General features: G+C 40.9%; 1 protein-coding gene across 4 annotated transcripts in view; it reads right to left on the reverse strand.

The window, feature by feature from the left end:
- Nucleotides 1-22,850, reverse strand: part of Sorcs1 (sortilin related VPS10 domain containing receptor 1) — a 561,958-nt gene that overhangs the window by 179,409 nt on the left and 359,699 nt on the right. For all 4 annotated transcript variants that reach the window (XM_008845715.3, XM_008845714.2, XM_008845713.3 and 1 more), the window contains exon 4: nt 19,593-19,751. In XM_008845715.3, coding sequence (XP_008843937.1) covers nt 19,593-19,751 — 159 coding nt within the window. The remainder of the gene's footprint in view (nt 1-19,592; nt 19,752-22,850) is intronic.

Below are 22,850 nucleotides of genomic sequence, written 5' to 3' on the forward strand. Positions count from 1 at the left end.
AACCATGCAGGAGACTCTTACACATTACCAAGTCCTGCTTCCAGCTTGAGATAGAGGCTTGGGTCCCCTCTTGTGTGCTGACCCTGAGGAAATGCCTCCCAGAAGACTTGACCTCAGTGATGTTGGTCTCTTGTTACTTACAGCTGATTTTTCAACCCCAGCTAACCAGCATCAATTGTCCCAGTAAAGCAAAGGTTTTGCTTGAGGCTCTGGTCTCTTCTTAATCACAGCTGATTCTTCAGCCCCAGCCAACCAGAACCCACAGATTCTCAATCTAAAATCTCATGTGAACAGCCTTGATGGTCTCCGCTTCCCTTTGAAGCTTCACAAGCCAGGCCTCCATCATCTACAACTCCTTCGACATAACTGTTCCAAGCTCCACAGCAACAAATTCTGAGTACTCAATGGCCTTTCCAGCCCAAAATTCCAAACATTTCCACAATCCTCCCAAAAACACCAAGGTCAGGTCTGTCACAGCAATTCCTCACATTCTGGTACCAATTTCTGTCCTAGTTTGTTCTCTTCATTGCTGTGACAAAACACTCTGACCAGTACCAACTTGGGGAGGAAAGGGTTTATTTGTCTTACATCTCCCAGGTCGCACGCAGTTCATCAGGGAGCCCAAGGTAGGAGCTCAGGGCAGGAACCTGGAGGCAGGAGCTGGAGCACAGGCCGTGGAGGAATGCTGCTTACTGGCTTTCTCCCCTGGCCCCTATTCAGCCTGCTTTCTTATGCAACACAGGCCCACCTGCCCAGGGGTGGCATCACCCCGCGTGTGCTGGGCCCTCCCACATCACTCATCAAGAAGATGCCCCTCAGACACGGCCACAGGCCAGTCCAATAGAAGCAATTCCCCAATTGAGGCGCCCTCAACCCAGGTGTGTCAAGTTGACACTAAAGCTATCCAGCCCAACTACTGATTTTAAAAAATATCACTTGAGACATCTTCTTTCTGCCATGTGCCTGTAATGCATCTGCCCCTCGGGATTCTATCTCTGCATTTGCTATCTCCCACACTGAGTGGTGAGTGAGTCACACTGCAGGTCAGCACAAGGACTCCCTGAGCACCGCCTTCTCTTCTCTCTCCTGCCACACCGCTGAACAACAAAAAGGGTCAGATGTTTTACCAGGTGTCCCCCAAGGCTGCCGATGCACCAAGCACATCCAAGGGACAACGGGTCTCAATGGAGTCTTTAGTGCGCCTTGAAGAAGCAAAACTGCTTTGGCTTTGCTCATTAGATCAAAACATACTGAAACCCCAAAAGGGTGAAATGACGGGCTGACAATGCAAGTCACCCATTGGCTCCAAATGCACATTGCTTGACCTTCCAGCAAAGGAGAGTGTTACATTTGTGTCACTGAGTTTTCCATAATTTTTCTTTTACCACTGCTAAAATTGGAATCTTGAATGTCCTTCATAGGCCCGTGTGTTCAAGCTTGGTCCGTTCATGCTTCTAGCAGGAGGAAGTGGATCTTTGAAAGGTGGAGCTTGGTATGAAGATCATCAGTCCTTGGTGAAGGTCACTGTAGTGAGCAGTGTTACTCAGCCACACTCTCTAGAGTTATGTGCTAGCTCACTGCAGACCAAAACCCTTGAGTCAGACAAAATTTTTCTCTTAATGAAATGATTATATAAGGTATTTTATTATAGTGGTGAGAGCTGACCAACATACCCACCCAGCTGTAGGTGGGAAAGGTTTCCTGGGTACAGGTCAACACTTCACATATATGTTATCATATGCATGCATATATAGACATCTGTGTGTACGTATGATATATGTGCATATTCATAGGAGTGAGTACACCATGGTGCACATACGAATGTCAGAGGACAACCTCATCAATCTTTGCCTCCTACCTTATTTGTTGTTTGCCCTGTATCTGCAAGGCTAGTTAGCCTGGGAGCTCCTTGAGGCTCTCCTGTCTCCACATCCCATCTCATTATTGGAGCACTGAGATTATAGGTGTGTGCTACCATTTCAAACTTTATGTAGGTTATGAGGATCTGATCAGGTCCTCGCACTTGTTTGGAACGTATTTTACTCACGGAGCCATCTCCCAACCTCATGCTTGATATTTTAAGAGTGCCAAGGACAATGGAAGGATAGCGCCCATCATAAAAATGAGAGAAATGGGACAACTTACTCTTTACTGATTCAGAACCCAAGCAGCCAGCACATGCAAATTATGCCTTTTGTTCCTATGCATGTCCTGAACATCTTGCATTTTCACACAAAGTCTTATCGAAGAACAAATTCTTAATCTCTCACTGTTTGTTCAACCTGTTTTATAAACATAAGCTGTACTACTTTCGATGAGCTTAGAGTGAACAGAGTTCATGCTATTGTTGTCTACATGTAAATGTATATTAATATCTACATTTGTGTACCAATATTTATACAAATGTAGCAGATCAAAATGGTTCGAAAAATTAGTTCTGTGGAGGAAAACTGGACTCACATAGGTCCTGCAAGAACTGTTGATAAAATCTAAGGACCAACACGTCTCACAAAGCACTGATTGCCATGCCTGATCCCACAGAGAATTCATCTCTGTGAATAATTGTTTGGTGCTGTCATCTATGCTTTTTATTTTATTTTATTTTTTTTTCCCTATCTTTTTAAATGTATCCACTAGGCTTGGTTTCAGAGCCTACAGCCCAGTCAGGTATATCCCATGATACTGGTTTACATCTTCAAAAGGCTGCTTTGTTATTTGTGAGCATCTAGAGGGCCCTTAAACAGCAGGCATACAATGCAATCCAGTAAACCAAGTCTGTCTCATGCAGCTCAATGGCATCCTTCACAGCTCTATTCTGAGACGCCACCTTTGGTCATAGTGGATGGGGCTTATATTCCCCCACACTCGGCACACTGTTCCTGCTATGCCATCACCAGTGTTGCCTATTCTGCCGAAGCTTGCTAAAGGATGTCTGTCCCTCAATGCCAGTCTCCTCTAAGGTTCACATCAAAAGCCACCTTCCGTCAGGCATGGTGTCACAGTCCCAGTACTCAGGAGGCAGAGGCAGGGGAATTTCTGTTAGACTTGGGCCAACTTTGTCTTCATAGTGAGTTCCAGACCAGTTGGGGTTACTATTGTGGGAAGATCCTGTCTCAATAAATAAAATAAACAAATAAGGCCACCTCTTCTATAAGCCTTCCCTACCTATCAATATTCTCTCAGGTTTCATCTCTAAAGACCTGCAGTCTAACAACACATACTTTCCAACTACCGGTCACATATTAATACTTAACTGTCTTGGTATTCATTTAAGATAGCTTAACAATGAAAAGCAGGCATTCTTTCCTACATCAAATCACTTTAAAATATTTTAAAATAAACCTGACTGTTTAAAGAAATAAAGTTTTCAAATATCTTGAATCCTTTCCTCTGTATCCACAGGAGCCTAGAACACAGTAGATAATCAATGGAGAACATACTGATTTTTCACAATGAAGTCTTCTTGTCATGAATGTACATAATAAAGGGCTCAGGTTTCTCAATGCATGGTCAGTAATAATTTATTATTACAGTAATTTGTTAGGGGGATGTATTTTGTTTCCATAGATATATAGCTAGAAACCAGCATCTTAAAAGAAAATTCTTCAAATATCAATACACTTGAAACTACCAAGGATTTGCACGTGGGATCTTGCAGATTTAATGCTAGATGAAGCTGCTTTGTATATTAAGAGTACTACTTAAAAAGTTTTCTCCCTAAGAAGTTAATTGTCCAGCCTGGTGCTATAGGGAGAAAGGGAGAAAACAACGCTCAGTCATTCAAGCTAATATGTTAATTAAACCTGCAGAGTTTGACAGCAAAGTTCCTAGCAAAGAAGGGAACAGAACAGTACCAAAGCATTTTACCCACTGGTTCAGGCTCAGCTGCCAATTTAATGCTTTTCCTGAGGAGTCAATGTCCCTTAATAAAATTCATAGTGTTGGCAGCACCTAAATAAGATTTACTTCCCTCCCTGTCTGTCTGCAGCTCCAAGGTTCCTTTTGACTCTCAGAACACAGAGCTGAGGACTATCATTACTATCTGTCACACCAGAGACAACAGCAGCTGCTTTCTCCAATAATGCCAAACCTCCAGAAAGAGGGAGAGAAAGACTTGGAAGGGAAAGAAAGAGCATTTGAGCTCCTTCTAGGAGAGCAGTGCTCCTTTATTAACCCTTTGTCATGTACTCAGAAATAATGCTTACAGGGTGTTTGTTTTTATTCTACTGACACTGGTGTGAAATACCACAAAGAATAAGAGGATAAAGTTTTAAAAGGCAGCAGGGAAGGAGCTGGCTTAACTAAGTACGTGCATCAGAGCCTCTTTCTTGTCTGCAATATCTGAGATCACTCCCCTGCTTTAGCAAATACAACCTAATGGGTGCAGACCTAGCATTCATCTACACTCACAACCTCTGAGCAGCCTGGGGCCTAACCCTCCACACTGTCATAACGCTGGTTTGTGGCTGTCAACACTTCTCTTTGCTGTCACACGCCTCTCCTAAGTGTTTAGGGGGAAAATCTCACATTGGCTTCTTTTCTGGCCATCTGCCTTTGTCTGCTATAGGAAGGGAGAAGATAAAAATAACACTGAATTGTAAAGGATGCAGTTTCAAGGGTTAGTTTTCTAGTGAGCTTGGACCAGATTGTCAAATATCTATAGCACCATCCTTAGCAAAATCTGAGAGGTGCAAGCTGGTTGATGAACACCAGGTAAGGGATGAGAGAGAGGAATTACACAGCTAGGAAAAAGTGGGAGTGTGAGAAAGAATGAGATGCACTAGCTTTATTCTGGATTCCTAATCTGCAAAAGGTAAAGATGGGGTCAGAGAAAAGGAGGTAAGGACAGCCATTTCCCACCGTCGTTTCCATTTTACCCATGAGTTCAATCAACATAGAGTGGCCGTTTTCCATCAGTACAAGGGAAATTCAGCTTTCTTGTATTAATATCATTGTATCCAATTGTCAGTGTCTCTGGCATGTCTTTTCAGTATTCCTGAATCAGATGAGGCTGTTATCTCTTTTCAGATGATTAGGTAGGTACACATTTGAGATCTCTTTTAGCTACTAGGAAACTAGAGGAAGGAAGCCCGTTCCATGGAAATTGGTTCGAGGGCATGTGCACTGAAGCTGAGAGTTGTGATAGCATATTTTAAGTCTCTGGCTTTTGGGATTAGATGTTGTTCACCACAAAGCTTCCCAGGCTGATTTACACTTTCAAGGAGCAGTTTCCTGGGTCTCTTCTGCACAGTGCCTCAAGGGGCCTTAAGTGGGTGGCATGCTCCTTGCTGTCTAGTCCTTTCAGGGCTGCATGATTACTCCTCTTCCCTACTATGCCCTCAACACTATGGAGGCAGGGGGCCTGCAAACTGTACTTCTTGAAAAGACTGAGAGAAAACCCTGCCAATTCTATTTATTTCTCTGATCTTAATACTGCCCTGGGGATGGCTTTGGTACAAAGCACTCATCTACCTTCTCATGGCTCTCTAGTGCCCACCATTGTTCCTTCATTCTTCAGCAAGAAAGAGATGGGACCTCAAGGACTTCAAATAAATTCCTAATGCCAGGCCCCGAGGCATTGCACATATCTAGCTATTGCTTTTTCTACCAGATTTAAAAAAGAGAAAAAGAGTCAGTCCATAGAAATAGGCTTCAGAAGTGTGTTGGTTTTCCACAGCACCAGAGGAGCCTGAACTAGGGCTAAGGGCAAACCAAAACCTGCAGTAGCTCAAATCATCCCACAGACCTTCACCAATCACTGAGGAATCTTGGCCTTGGTTGCTTGAGTATCACCAGTGAGAAGACCACATGACCACGCCAGAGCTCTTCACTCCCCCATAGAAACAGATATCTCTCAAAGAACAGCAGACTAGTTTCTCTGGGAGATCACAAACAACATATTACAGTGAATATATTTGTTTACAGTGCTGTGGTAGCATATTTAGAAGGAAAAGAAAGAAGAGGACTTGCAAGGCTTTAAAGGAGTGCAATTAAAATTGCTAACTATGAGGATATGAAGGAAAAGGAAAGTGTTTCGGAATGCATCATCCTGAGAAAAGGAACAGAGTTGCAAAGCTTATGTTCTTTGGGCAGCAGCAGGAGGCCCATCATTATTGGGATGCTAAAGCCACAAAGAAGGATCAGGAATTATAGATGGGACCACTTTGGGTAGGGGCAGTCCTATAACCACATTGTGGGAGTTAATGTTGACTGGATCCGCATACCAGCAAGGTTAAAAGTCAGGAGCACCAAGGCTGAGCTTCTAGGCTTTTCTGATGAAGCATGAGCAAGAAGGGCAACATGCTGCCAGCTCTGTCAACTCTCCTGTGGCTGGATTTATCAAATCTGTCAGTGACCACTCCTCAGCTGTCACTGAAATCTGTCACAGCCTCCAGAGTTCAGACTGACACTCTGAGGATTGGGATAAGACATATGGAACTGGGGCGGGCAGGAAAGGAAAGGTCACTATGTGGCCACTGGCCATTTCAAACTGGGGACATTTGCCATGCACTCAGATCTGTAGATTCATAAGAAAAACATTGTGATGGAATCTGGGCTTTAATGGTTCTTAAAGACAAGTAAGGATGGCATAGAACTGACTGAAAAGTTATACATGCAAACCTAATCCTCTGTTTCAAAGCCTATGTAGCCACTAAATGGTGCAATTGTGTCTGCTCAAATACTAATTCCAATTACTTACTTTGAAATTTTCTTTTATTCTCTTCATGTGGTCCATTTCTTTTAAATCTTTAGGTATAAGTAAATCAAACCATTCCAGGGAGTAATTGCAAATGACGATGCAGCCTGTTAAACATGACATCTGAATTGAGCACAGGCTGTCCTTGTTTGCATATGATGGCATTTCAGCTTGAGAATTTGTTTTATAAACAAGGATTGGGGTTGACATTTACTAAGCTCCCTGGCTTCTACTCTAATTGCCGGTTTTGTACTTGGATACTTAAATTATTTACATATTCATGAGATTAGAAATCAGCTCAGACATTGGGAAATTTCAAGCGCATGGAAATCCTGCCAAACCAGCATGGTATAGAAAATACTCAACATATTTCATATAAATAACCAAGTGCCTTTTTACTTAATGTAGCACCTTAAGGGAAGGCAACAGCTTTAGGTGGGTATCATTTTCCTAAATGTTGTGCTTATGCAGAAATTGTTGAAAATCCCCAGGGATCAAATTTTCAGGGTCCATTTATTTTCTATCTCATGCTTCCCCCTTTGACATCAAGGAGCTTCTATGAATATTAAAAAAAAAAAAAACAGAACAACTATGAAATCAATATTTTAATATTTAATGGTTTAATGCTATGCAGTCAATCATATTTTCTAAGCCCCATACACTGGTTCATCCTTATTCCATTCATTGCAATTGAGCAGCAGCTTTTTGTGATTAACTAAAAGGCATTCAGCATAGAGTTAAGCACCGTGCTTCCCACACTGGAAAGATGGTGATCTGAGGCAGGCTCTGCCTGAGGTAGACTGCGGTTCATTCCAGCCACAGCTCCCTGGGTCTGCTGTGTCTTAAGTCTTTGGATAATGTTACACAATGATTCCCATGTTCCAGGTTTTGTGTTATATTGTCTCAGCATCCTCAATCAGTCTCATGAAGCAGTTACTACCATTATTCCTCCCACAATAAAGCTGAAGAAAGTAAAAAGTAGCTTTAATTCTAGCACCTAGGAGGCAGAGGCAGGCTTATCTCTTTGACATCAAGGCCAGCCTGATCTACATAGCAAGTTCCAGGCCAGTTGAGGCTACAAGGAGACTCTAAAAAACAAAAGGTAAAAAAAGAAAGTAAAAAGTTGAGCAACTCACCGACCTTCATACACCAGTGGTAGGGTTTAATAGAAAGGAGACATGACGTTCTTACCAACTTCCTCCGTTGTCCACCAGTGTTGAGGAAATGCTATGACTACGGCTGTGAAAATTCTGACATCGCATCTAGTTTCCTATCAAGTAATTGTTTCCTAGGGAAGGCCTACCACTCAAGGTAACCATGATAAACATCACCCATGTTAGTGGAAGACTGAAAAGGAATTAAGGGAATATTTGATTGTTTTTTAAAAAAGAATGAAAACTAGATAAACACTGCTTGGGGGTGGGGAGATGGCTCAGTGAACTACGGGCCTGTAGTACAAGCATGAAGACCAGAGTTCAAATCCCCAGCACTCAACTCAACATAAAAGGGAGAAATAGATGGTCCAGTGCAAGCTGGCTAGCCAGACTACCCAATGATTTGGCCAGCTTCAGGATCAGCAGGAGACCCTGTTCTGATAAACAAAGAAGAGAACAATGTTAACTAAGGGCATTTACATGCAGGTATACACACATATATGTATACCCACACACGTATATGCATACCCACACACATATGAACCTACAGAGGTGAACATGCATATACACATACATACTCAACACACACATACACACACACACAAAGAGATAAAAACTCCTGAAATAAATACTGAGGAATAGAGAAAGGGAGAAAGATAACTAAATGCAGTTCCTAAAATATCCCTTTATGTGAGTAGCTAAAATTCTGTCATTGGTTATCAATATTTTTCCTTTTCTACCAATATAGGATTTTATGTCAAAGTGAGCCTTCTTACATACCATAGATGTCAAATGTTAATGTATAGCATTTTGTAATTCAAACCTGTCTTATCAAAAACCTGCTTCCTCTCTTTGGAACTGCATTTTGGCTTTGTGCGCATCTGACACATACATACCAAACGTTAAAGGTGTGGCCAATATGTGGCACTTAGGATTTCCTCTATCTGTTATAAATTGTGATTTGGGGGGGGAACTTATAAGAGAGCAGGAGTGGAAGAGTCTTTCCACATGGCATCACTTGTACTTCTGTCTGGCACAGCTTCAAAATAAATAAGTCAGAATCATGACAGTTGCAGGGAAATAGATACAAATGGAAATCACTATGTAAAATGGAATAAGTCAGACTCAGGAAAACAAATATCACAAGTTTTCCCTCCTGTGTGGAACCTAGGTTTCAAATTGTACTGATTAGTGTGTGTGTCTACATGTGTATGTTTTTATGTATTTGTGTGTGTGTGTGTGTGTTTCATGAATTGTTAAAGGGGCTTAAGGGAGATGAGAAATGGAGGGTCTTTCAAATAATAAAGATTCTTTCCAGGTCCAATAGAAAGATGCACTGCCGAAGATTTCAGGTGATCCTTGCTTTAATAACATCAGCCCCTCAAATAGGGGAATTTGGGATAAGAGAGACAAGAGCAACTCACAGAACAAAGGAAATTCTTTATGTTTATAGACTTCAGAAGAGAGAGGTGTCTGGGTTTAGAGGGAGGAGTCACCGAGTTTAGCAGGTTAATGCAGGTAGCAGAGAAAATAGAAGGCCACAATTTAGGACTCTAATCCTTTCATCACCTTACTTGTGGTTGCCACATGCTAGTTTGGCCATTTGGGAAAGGTGTTAGATACGATATAAACCCACCTACAAGGCAGCATATGTGATCGAATAGTTAGAACCTAACACAGACCTAATACCAAATGTAATGGAATACATGTTATAAGAAAACATATAAAGGAACTCAATTGGTTACTTTTCTGTTGCTGTGATGGAAACACTGACCAAAACAATTTATAAAAGGAAGAGTTTATTTGAGCTTATGGTTTCAAAGGAGCAAGAGTCCATCATGGCAGGGAGGCATGGTGGCAGAGGTGGCTGGAGGAGGAGTGGAAGCCAGGCTCTACAATTTCAAGCAGGCACAGGAAGCAAGGAAGCGACTGGAGATCCAGCAAGGCTTAACAACTCTGTAAGCCCACCTCAGTGACGTGCTTCCTCCAGGATAGCCACACCTTCTAAAACCTCCCAAAACAGAGCCACCAACTAGGGATAAAATGTCCAAATACTTGGAGCCTATGGGGCACATTCTCATTCAAACCATCACAGGAACTCACTGGGAAAGAAAGGAAGGAACAACCAGAATGGAAGAAGGGACAGTATAGACAGCAACGGGGAGACAGAAGAAGAAAGCACAATGACACATTTCTGTGATGATTCCAGGATGAAGCACATTACTTTATTTGCTAACCTTATATTCATAAAAATGAGAAAATATACATTCATGAATATTATAGAACAAAACAATGTACCATCAAACCATCTTCCAGTGACAGAACCGGTTATGCATTTTAATTCAAATATTTTCCTTTTAATTAGCATATATTAGTTGTACAAAATAACAACATAATTTCATTATGAAATTTCTACACATGCATGGAATATATATTAATTATAATCATTCCCCTGTGTCTCTCCCTTGTTTCACCTAAACCCACCCACTGGCCTCCAGTTTCTTCCCAAATACTTTCCCTTTGCATATGTAATTTTTTTTTTTTTTTTTTTTTTTTTTGGTCTTTTTAAGACAGAGTCTCTTTGTAGCCCCAGCTAGCCTGGAACTCACTTTGTAGACCAGGCTGGCCTTGAACTCAAAGAGATCCGCTTACCTCTGCCTTCTGAGTGCTGGAACTAAAGCATGTGCCACCATGGCCAGCACCATATGTAATTTTTTAGTTCTAAAGCAATTCAACATCTAAAAAATTAGAGAAATAAAAAAGAATGAGAAATATGAAAGGAAAATAAAGAGTGATTTGAAAATCAATCTATGGATGTTGATGGAGTTTCTTTAATCTCTACAGCACTTATTTTTTAAATTTCTTAGTTAGTTGTAAACACTTGGAAATTAAAAAAATATATATTTAACATGACAAATAACTCCTAATTACTTCTTCCACACAAGCCAGAAGGGCTGGGCACTAATGAGCACCTGTGCTCCACAACCGCACAACCCAGTCCCAGCCGGCTGGGTTTTGTCATGCTTCTTGTTGGCCTGGGCAGGAAGTGAGTTCATGTCTTAGGGGTTTTAGGACATGTACAGGAGGCAAGAAGCAGGATGTTGCTTGGACTAAAGAGCACATCAGTGAAAGAGACCTTTGTCCAGAGCTGCCAGAGGAAGGAAGTCTGGCCAGACCAGGTAAGGAAGGCAGGAACCACTCACCAAGAGCTACTCAGTTGCCCAAGTCTTGGCTGTGTCTTTGTCCAGAGCTGCCAGAGGAAGGAAGTCTGGCCAGACCAGGTAAGAAAGGCAGGAACCACTCACCAAGAGCTACTCAGTTGCCCAAGTCTTGGCTGTGCTCATGTTAGCTTACAGCAAGGCATTCTCCCCTTGATGAGTACAGGCTCACAGAGAACAGAGCCCCAGTACCTGGCATGCTCCACAAGGCTGAGGTATGCATGGATTCTTGGGCTTTTCTCTTTTTTCTTTTTTTCCTGCAGTCACATCTGCTCTTTGTTTTCTCTCAATTCGAATGTTTCCCAACACATCATGTTTAGTGAGGTGTTTAAGACAGACTGAGAGATGCCGTTGGAGGCAATGTTTTATAGTACAGTTTGTACACTAGTTTATTGCCAAATTAAAAAAAGATGTAATCTGGCAGACTCAACCTGCTGCCAAGGCTTCCTTGTGTAGTTTCCTGTGTAAATGAAGGGACGCCAGGAAAACTGACAAAGAAGTAAAGGACTGTGTTGACTTTCTTCTCTCTGCCCTGTTTTAAAATACAAAGAAACACACAGCCACAGAAAAACACAGGGTTTGATAAGACTCCTGCTTGAGTTGCGGAAATAAACAGTGAGTAAGTAAGAAAGCAACATTCTCGTGTCCCTATGTAACATACAGCATGAAATTCCTTATATTGCCCACAGTGACTCACTGTGTAAGAAATCTAAGGGGCAAAGCTTCTCCATTTGATGCAGGATTCCCGTAAGGCTTAAAAGGTCATTGATTTTTAGAAATTGCAGAGTTTTACAAAGGCATATCTTCATAAACTGAGGACTCGTGTCTTAATTTCACAGTGGGCTTTCTTAATAGTCTGACTACTTCTTTAAGATCTTGAATGGAACTGGGCATCATGGTGTATGCCTTTAGTCCCAGAATTCCTGAGGCAGAGGCAGGCAGATCTCTGAGTTCCAGGCCAGCTGGGTCTACAGGAAGACCCTGGCTCAAGGAGAAAAAGGATCTTGACTAGGAAAGATGATCCAAGGCTTTCTTCTTCTTCTTTGTCTTCATTCCTGGGGTGCTTAGACAGTCACGTGTCCATTCACTAAAGTATTATGTAGGCAACCACACTTATCTGATTGGACTACAGGATGCAGACAACTGATAAATGTTATCCCTGGATGAGTCTGTGACAGTGTTTCTGGAATTCCTTAGTACTTGAGTCAGTAAGCAGGCTGAGAACATCTGAAACAAGTATTTAGAAACCTACGCTGCTAAAGAGCATTGACTCTTAGAAATGGGATAGGAGGCTCAGGAGATGGTTCATCTGGTAAGCTGACAACCTGAGTTGGATCTTGGGACCCACATGGTAGAAAGAGAGAACCAAAACCTGCAAGTTGCCTTTAAAACACCCCCACCTAAAAAAAATGGACTTATGCCTTGGGCCCACAGTGTGACTAAACGAGATTGCAAGATTGCTCTGATACCTCTGCCTTCCTTCTGTGTCTCTCTTCTACTTTGGATCATCTGCTAATTTCTCTATATAGGCATGTTCGTCACTCACAGGGTGCCTGTCTCTCAGTTTCTTTCGTGACTGAAAAAACACATAAGTCATTATTCTAAATGTAGTCACTTTGGTTTACAGGAATGGAAAAAACAGGAAATACAGACGCCCCGCCACCACCAAAGAGGCCAATTTTCTATTATGAAGAGTTTGCAGCATACATCAAAAGTAATATTAGCACCAGATTGGGCCTCCAAAGCCACCACTGTGATTAGGGCTTCTCCTGACCACCTGGCTAAACTAGAACTGAGACAGGGATTAACCGCACCACACCTGGCAATGATTGTTTCATTATGCAGACCTCTTGGCCCGATCGATCTCCTTCATAAGCTGAAAGTTAGTATCAGCACTCCAAAGATAAACTTGGCGAGGTCACTGGATTGCTTTCTCTGGTCCTTTTCTCAATAGGACCTCATTAAATTTCAATCTCTCTCTCTCTCTCTCTCTCTCTCTCTCTCTCTCTCTCTCTCTCTCTCTCTCTCTCTAATTCTTTTTTTAATTGGAATATTGGGAACCAGTGAGTGAGCCTAACTTACTGGGGCTTCTGAAGATCAGAATTTTGACCTAAAAGCTTCTGTCACAGATTTGTAGTCCCAAGTATGAGTGCTGAGCTCAGGTCATTGAAGTTTTCATAGTGTGAATTTACTGGCTCTTTTGATCTGAAGCACCTATCCCCTAGGGGCTCCAAGACATTAACATTTCTAGTTCTCAACCTACTGAACTTGGACTAGGCCTGACACCAGAGGCTCTCCCTTGTCTTCTCCCCTCACCCATTTTTCCGGAATTCAAACTTGAATCTAATTTTATTACTGGCTTTCTTGGTTTTCTGACTTCAAAATGGCAAACTTAGGACTTTTCTGCCTCTATAACTGTATTGAAAAATTCTCTTAATTCTCTTAAAATCTTATTCTCTCTCTCTCTCTCTCTCTCTCTCTCTCTTTCTCTCTTTCCCAATTCATATGTTTTATTTTTCCCTTGAAGAACACTGATTATAACAACTGCCTAAATACTGTAGTAGATTTTACCCTATAAGACAAAAAAGCAAATTATCAAACACTTTAACTTTCTCAAAATGAGGACATTTAGACAAATTCTCTTAAAATCTTATTCTCTCTCTCTCTCTCTCTCTCTCTCTCTCTTTCTCTCTTTCCCAATTCATATGTTTTATTTTTCCCTTGAAGAACACTGATTATAACAACTGCCTAAATACTGTAGTAGATTTTACCCTATAAGACAAAAAAGCAAATTATCAAACACTTTAACTTTCTCAAAATGAGGACATTTAGACAATATAAATTCCTCCATTACTAAACAATAGTTATTTTTTTTCATTAAAAAAAAAAAAAAAATTCCGGGGGCTGGAGAGATGGCTCAGCAGTTAAGAACACTGGTTGTTCTTGCAGAAGACCCAGGTTCAAATCCCAGCACCCACATGGCAGCCAACAACTGTCCGTAATTCCAGTTTCAGGGATTCCGACAGCCTCTCCTGTCCTCCGCGGGCATTGCATGACACGGGTGCACTTACCTACATGCAGGCAATACACGCATACACATATACACATAAAATAAAAATAATAAATAAAGTTTTAAAAAATCCCATTGAACTGGTGTCTAGTAAAACTTTGTCTTGGGCAAGAAAGAAAAATGTACTCATCAGAAGTCTTCGTGTGCCTTAAAAATCCTCACTACTGCACTAGGGTAAGAAACCCAACCCTACCCAAGGAACAATTGGAAACTAATGGCTGTTAGGAAAGGGGAGAGATGGTCTTTTTAAAGGGTGTGGGATGTGGCTTTTGATAGGTTAACCAAGACTCCAGTATATAGATGCACAGTGAAAAGCATTTGAGGACAGAAATTTGACTCCACAGGCATATATATATATGTAGATAGATGATATAGATAGATATACGATTGAAGATAAGTTACTTTTCTATTACTGTGATAAAACACCACAACAAGGGAGCTTATGGAAGAGTTTATTTAGCTCATGACTCCAGAAGGAGCATCCACAATGATGGGGGAAGCATGGAGGCAGGCGGTGGCTGGAGAAGAGCCGAGCAGTCACATCTTCAAGCAGGCACAGGAGGCAAAGAGCCCAGACTGGAACTGGGCATGGCTATAGAATGTGGTGGTTTGAATGACTGTCCCCTGTAGGCTCAAAGTCTTTGGGCACTTGATCCCCAGTTTGTAGTGCCATTTTGGGACAGTCATGGAACCTTTAGGAGATGTGGCCATGCTGGAGGAGCAGGTTACTGGGGTGGGCTTTGGGAGTATACAGCCATACCCACTTCTAATCTAGGCTGTCTGTTTTCTGTGCCTGTTTGAAGATGTGATCCTGGCTTGGCTCTGGCCACCTCCTGCCGCCATGCCTCACCCACCACCCGCAATTATGGACTCTAACCCTCTGGAGCCATAAGCCTAATAAACCTTCCTTCTGTAAACTGTCTTGGTCATGGTGCTTTATCACAACCGAAAAGTAACTAACACATATCATTATATATATGTACATGAAATTGTTTGATTTAAGGGGTAATAATGGAGATTGCAGATGGAGAATCTAAATGTGTTCAAAATATATTGTATGTAATTCACAAAAATTCACTTAAAATGGGAGAAAAGGTCCCACTAGGTGTTGTGCATCCAAGGTGACATAGAGGAGCACCGTAGCCCATGTGGGCTCTTTTCAGGCTGAAGATCCAAATTCTCTCCTCAGGGCTTAAAAAGACTAAGTAAGGGAGAGAAAAGGAAATGTCAGGGAAATGAAAGAAAAACAAATTTGGCTATGTGTTTAGAAGAAAAGTATGCTGTAAATATAAATAAGACAGGAAATAATGACAGAAGAGAGAGGAAGATTCTGTACTTAGGTAAGTATGAACTGTCGCCTCACTGAGGTGTTTTCTAAAACTTTGTTCGTTTATCTGAGGGCTTTGTTTGACTGAATTTGATGTGAAACAGCATCCCTCAGACAGAATGCTTGCTCAGGGGCTAAAATCTTAGCTGGGAACTGTGAACCAGGAGTACTAGCAACTGTGACAGGAAAAACTAAAACAAAAGCAAACAAACGAAAATTGACTAGCAGTACTTATATGCAAGAACAAATGTTCCCCTTCCCCGAAACTGTAGTACTGGCTAACCAGTACCAACACATGGTCCTTCTTGATGCCTGGAGCTGAATCTCTTCAGTTCTAAAAGTTACCTGGTCCATAAATTTTTGTCAGCTGTAATTTCCATACGACTAAACCCACCTGGTTGGCTACAGCCCCTCCCAACTTGACTCCAGTCGATAACATTAGCTGATGGCCCCTCTGGTGGCTACAGATTACTTCCATTCAGATAATGTCCCTCATGCTGTGATACAAATCTTGGAATAGTGAGGTCTTTTTAGGCCTCTCTGCCTATTAGCAGGTTGTCTGATCCCACTGTCCAGATGGCTTATCCTTCATTTTCTCTTGGAGAATCAGACAGGTCAACAGAAAGATTAATTCTGTTCATCGCCTCCTGATCAGACTCCTCAAAGGCTAGAAACCAGGGAAACAAAAAATATGTTTGCTTCACAGTCAGCCCAAACCACAAAAACTAATTAAGATAAGGTTCCACAAGCCTCTGGCCATTGTAGTTAGCCTTACCAAATTTCAGTTTTTGACAAAAATTTTATACAATAAACACTACTTTTCTAATTTTATATAATTATATTGTTATCCCTCTTCCTTTGGATAAAAGTCACCATGGCCCTTTCTAACACATCTGTCATATTCATTAATGTCCTGGTGGAGTCATTTCTTATGACCTTCAGATCCAAAAGGTCAGTCAGCCTCTACTTCCTGAACATTAAGTTCATATTATGCATGCTGCCACTCAGGTTGTATATTGGCTCTGCATCAAAGAGAGATCTGCCTTTTAGACTTTGTCAAATTATCAGCCAAATTACACTCATTTATCTTCTAAGTCCATATGTTTTTAAAGCTTCTGGATATAGATTTCTTATAAAATTTTTTAAATTTTTATTTAATTTAAGTGTATGAATGCTAATATTTTTCCCAAATGTATGTAAGTACACCACTCCTGGGCAGTGTCCACTGAGGGAAGAAGAAGGCACTGGATATCTTGGAACTGGAATTAAAGATGATTGTTAGCCCTGAAGTTGGTGACGGGAATGAAACCCCTGTCCTCTGCAAGAGCAGCAAGTTGTTTCAATCACTGAGTCATTTCTCCAGCCCTGACATAGTTTTCCTTATGCAAACATTTCAGCAATGCTGAGCACATAAAAAGATACTGGCTTTTATCACACAGTAAGTGAACCCACAAAAACAATTAGCCATAGGGACATATTTTAAGACAAAAGAAGCCAGCACCAAATACCATTCACTCTAAGTGGTGAGTTGGGACCTCACTCCTCCAGGGCTGTCCTTTTACCATAATGAGCATAGAAGTGTCAGGTTCTGGGATCTGAAGGGCTACATTTCTGTACATCTTCTCCAGCACAACTGCAAAGGTGTTTAGTTTTCATTTAGCCAGGTGAATGTGCCTTTTACTATGCCTCTGGCATCAGAGGAAAAATTAACCAACTGTCGAATAAAATACAGTAACCCAGTAAATTAAATGATTGATACCCTGTGACCTGAGCAGCTCAGCCCTCACCTGTTAACTGCACCAGATGCACTGCGGCTCAATGCCAAGAGCAAAATTGTACATTCTGCTAAAAGGGTAGCCAGGCTCTTCAGAAGAACAAAATGAAACAAAACAAAACACCTACTAATTGTGAATCTTTTCTATTTTTAGGCTTTATGTGCATTTTATGTGGCATTCAGGAATCATGAGTAAAATTCCAATCTTAAGATGTTAATTTGCTTCCTTCGAAATGCCACTATCACTAGAGATCTTGGGAAATGACTTAGGCCTTTCCTCTGCCTTCAGGAAGAACCCCACACATTGTGACCAGCCCACACAGATGACATCCTATCATCTTCTCCTGCTCACAGAAGCCCAGTTTTTCTTTAAATATTTGTTTTTAGCATTATTTTAAAATGGTGTGTGTGTGTGTATATCTGTATCTGTGTCTATGTCTGTGTGTCTTTATGTGTGTGTGTGTGTGTGTGTATGTTTGTATGTATCTGTATATATGTGTGTGTGTGTCTGTGTCTGTGTAGGGGCATGCGCACATGAGTAAGTACAGGTGCACTCTGAAGCCAGAGGACATTTCTTTAAACACAAGCAATTTCTAAGCCATTATTCCTCTCAGAAAAATTCTCAGAATGACTTCATTGAATGATGAATTTCATAAAGAACATTCCAGAATCCTATCTCCTTTCCTTTTAGCTTTTACAGTTTGAATTTCTCTCATATTTGCCAAATACATTTTCTGTTTTTATTTTAAATTTACTTATTGCTGCTAGCCTTATGCTCTTAGTAAAAGTTCTTTAAAGGCAAAAGCAATATGCCTCCATAATACATAAATAATACAGATAATATAGAGCTCATAAGATATGCCCTAACATTGATGGGGCTTATACACCCATATGCACAAACATATACTAGACCTTCACTCATTGCTTTTGAACAAGTAGACTTCTCCTTCCACCTAGCTACAAAGAGAGGAAAAATCCTAGGATAAAAGTCATAACATGATATTGACCTCTGGACACTTTTATTTAGCCAATCCTTAGTATTCTTAAACTTTCATGAATTAAGCTTCCCTCTGAGGATCTGATCAAAGCTATAGCTCTTTAACCAAGAAAAGTAAACATCTAGTTACACCCATAAAACCTCCTCCCATTCCAGGGATGTCAGTAGCTCCTGCAGCATTTATGAGGTTTGGATGCAGAATGGAGCCCTAAGCTCATGTGTAAAAAGTTTTATCACTAGGGCAGCACTATGAGTAGGTGCTGTGGACCTTCAGGATATGTGGTTCATCAAGTTGGCCTTAGGTCACTTGGCTCCTGAGGGACTGTGGCACCCTAGATCATTGTCAGTCTTGCATTTGTATCCTAGTTGGTAAGGTAAGTGACTGAGTGCTACCATATGTCCCTGCCATGATATGCTGACTCTCTACACCCCCAAAGCAAGGATCACCCAATCATGAACTGGAACGTTCTCCACTAGGAGCCAAAATGATCTTTTTCATCTTATAAACTCTTGTATTTGGTGGGAAGCTGACCAGCACAGCATCCAAGTTAAGGACTGTCTCTCCACATTGTCTCATTTGGTATCTAAACTTTATTCAGCATGTTGTTTCATATTCTTATATAGTTTGGGCAAGCAAACTGAGATCCTCTCATCAACACTGAACAAAAATGATCACTGAGATAACAGCGGAAAACACCTAAGAGGATGACTGGAATATGGCAGCCTAGGCCAGAAACTACCCCTGTGTTGTGGGTCTGCTTTGCTCCCATGCCGTTTCTTAACCCACTCTAAGTAGCTGGAATAATTCTTTCCAGTTCTTTCTCTTCTCCAGCAGATATACCCAGCCATGAATTAAGCCACTATAAAACTTGGAAATGAACCAATCTGTATTCCTCCTTTATAAACTTGTTTTTACTATATATTTAATGAATGTTAAATGAGAAATTCAACATTAGTAATTTTGAATTTTCTTATCACAGAAAGATAAAACTAAGGACCTCAACCATCAGAAGTTTGTCTTCACTGGAATGTCTTCTAGAATATGCAGAGTGATAAAGTGTACTTTCCACCACGCTACATGTATAGTAAGGACCTCCACAATTGTACATAAGCCTTTGATGGGTTTCCCCATCAATTAGCAACTATGCTTGATGAGCGAACATCAAACGAATCTGTTATCAATTTACATTTCTGGTTAATAAAAAAATAGGAATTGTTTCACACAAAAATATGTAAAGCAGTATTAAAATCTGAGCAAACAGATGTTCCATACCTACTATAATTAAAAAAATAGAGGTGGTTAGCTAGGGGTCCTTAGCCCACCATATTAATGTGAAAGAGGTCAGTGTGCTCACCTTTTGGTCTTGACTGTATGCCAGGATCCAGTCTTCTTGTTTCGGGTGGAAAAGCAAACTCTGGATGTAAAAGTTGAGCCGGTACTTTTGATAGGTTGCCCCTTCATCTGAGCTGATCAATAGACTGCTCTCGATCTCCGGGTCTGTGAGTAACATAATCTGCAAAAAAGCAACAGAAGATGAAATTGCAAAACTGAACCGTACTCTGCGGAAAACCCAGGCAGAGTACGCTCAGCCAAACAAAACCTTCACTTTGTGGTGTTTATCCTCCTGTCCCGGACATGCTACAAAGACATTTCCACCAAGAAGAAAACAGAGGCAGCAGTCAGAAGGGAGGAAATCAGAAGACTGTGCACGCTCCCCTTTAATAGAACTCCTTTGGGGGAGTTCTTTTCTTTCAAAGTTCTTTTCTTTCCCTTTTCTTTTTTAATTCAAATTTTTTACATTTCTAATGTATGTACACACACATGTGTATGTCGTGGCACATATGTAGAGGTCAGAGGACAACTTGCAGGCTTCGATTCTCTCCTTCTAACTCATAGTGAGTTACAGGAATTGAACACAAGTCCTTTAATTTATCAGCAAGCTCCTCTGCTCTCTGAACCATCTTGCTGTCCCCAGAGTTATTTTCATATCCTGAAACATTTCCTGTAATTCCCTCAGTCCCAGATCTTCCTCACACTGTGCCTTGTCTACACTCCACTTTGAGACAGTACACGTGGCCAGTCTGGTTGCTTTCTGTAGGAAAGGGAAACAGGGTCGCCTCCAGCCTCCATTCTTCCCCGTTCTCTTCTACCTCACACTCTTTTCTTCACATTAACAACATACCATGCAATCCTACCTTTGGCTTGGTTTTGAGTCAATGTCAGGGCTCCTGAAAGCTTTGACTAATAGTATTATATAATTTCATAATTTATTCAATCCTACTGCCTTTATCACCTTGTTTATTTATTTACTAGTTTTTTTTTAACATACCTTATACCAGAGCATAAGCTGTGTGAGAATATGGCCTTTTCTCTTATTTTTTACAGCAAGATTGTAATTTCCAGCAGCAAGATTAAACTGAGGGTGTATTGTGACTCAACAAATATCTGCCAAATGAATGAATGAATGAATAAACGAATGGCAAAAGTTTTCCAAGTAGCTGTGTGGACTTGGGCATATGCTCAGAACAGTTTGCAAGATCCGAATGTGAGTTCCATGGGGAACATAGTTGGATGTCCTTCACCATCTTTTGCCTCTGGCTATAAATCTACGGAGGAAACTCACAGCCTTAGATGTTAGCTTTGCACTCGTACTGAGATGCCCCATCCCCTTGGCCAGAGCACTCTGAATGACCCACAACAGGAGCAAGATGAATGAGCAGCCCTGAAAACTGCTTGTTTTCTCTCACTTTCTGCCTCTAGGAATGCATGATAAAGTGCCTCAATCTCCATTCTCTGTAGGTCTCCTTGACTCAAAGTGTGCACCTACCATCTCCAGACAGCTAGCCTTAATGCTACCATTTACTTCTTCCCTATTGACTCATTAATTAGTACTCCCCGAGTTCAGTTCAGTATGAAAGATGGGCTTAGTGTATGGTTTTATGATGAGAAATCACTGAAGCCCAGCCTAGGAGAGAGAGAGAGAGAAAGAGAAAGAAGAGAGAGAAATGAATATGAATATATTAAGTAATGACATAAAGGGCAGAATGCTAGGCAAACATACAATCCCTGTGAAGAATTTAGAGGCACTCGTATTAAAATTTCAGAATAGTTAGCATCATCTTTTATAGCAGTGTCCTGTCATTGCACATGGCAAAGGGACTGCAAGCCAGACACACTGTCTGGATTCTGTTTCTGTCGTTTAGAGGAGATTTAGCGTTCCATGCCGTTCTTCCCACCACCTTTTCTTGCAGAAGATGAAATGACTGAGATGAATGCTGTGGCTGTCAGCACACTCCACACAAGAGGAAGACAGGAAGTACATGTAAAACAGCAGTCGGCTCGGCCCTCACACTATGATCCACAGAAGCACTGCCCACCATCCATAAATGCAAACACGCTCATCAAACAGACAGCGTCTCCCATCGTATGAACGACATGGGGCCATCAGGTACTCTGCTAAGTACAAACTCACATGGCTTCATTAAAATCTAGTGCATGCATTAAGCAAGGAGGCTCAATGGCTCTTAAATGGACAGAAATATTTCCCGGTGATTTCATATTTACTGGCACATAAAAAGGCTGTCATCTTTCAAAATACACACAAGCCATCAAATGATCATACTGCTTTGTGTCCCTATCCACAATTAACAATAATGCAGAACAATCTTTCATCCTCCTGCCAAAGGTAATTTCCATTCAGAAGCCCTGTTTCACAGCCATGTATTGTCTCAAACCAGGTGATGTTCCCCCCTCTCGGATTATTTCCTAGTTCCCTGTTAACTGGAAAATGTTTTCTTTCCCATTTCACCATCTGCTTCTCCTGACAGACTACTCCATAAAAATAAAAGGAACTCAAATTAAGACTATAAAATATTTCCAAGTCAATGTGATTTTTATTGACCATTTATGCAAACAGTTTAATATTCTTATTTGTACTCTAAATTCATCAGACTCCAGGAAATAGTTCATAACCAGGAAGTATAGGAAAAAGGACAGACAGGGATATTTAGTATCAGATAAATAAAACTGTGGGGGCTTATGTGATATTCCCTGCCTTCTTGGTGCTGAAGACAGGCAGATCAAAACTCCCGTCTTTCTTCACAGCAGTCATCTGAAACTCTGTACTTGAGAATTCGCATTTTGTGACTATTGGAGGAGCATGTAACCGCCCCCCGCCATAGGCTTCCAAGTAAGTCTGAACTACACAAGCTAATTTCTGCCCAAATGTGCTCAAAACAAACAAGCCAATATGAATCTGTCTTTTTAAATTCCTCTTTATTTTTCAGTAACAATCGAGACCTCTAGTAGAACTCAATTCATAAGAAAAATAAATTAGTTGTGACTCCAGCTAATTTATGCATTTGTATTTTTCCCCTGTTTCTTGATCCATGTGTTTATGTCATATCACAAGCTCAGATTTCCATTTTAATGTTTTCATTTGCTATCACAATCTATGTAATTTTGTAGTGGAATCATGAACATAAAAACAAGCACAGAATTTTGACCCACAATGTTAGTCACAAAGTATTTAAATCACTTAATCATAACCTTTAAATTAATTAGGCTATAATTAGGAAAAGGATTGCTATCTGATTGAGGAAAATTATTTCAG

This window comes from Nannospalax galili, unplaced genomic scaffold, assembly GCF_000622305.1.
Source record: "Nannospalax galili isolate Female #2095 unplaced genomic scaffold, S.galili_v1.0 scaffold161, whole genome shotgun sequence".
Taxonomy (NCBI): Eukaryota; Metazoa; Chordata; class Mammalia; order Rodentia; family Spalacidae; genus Nannospalax; species Nannospalax galili.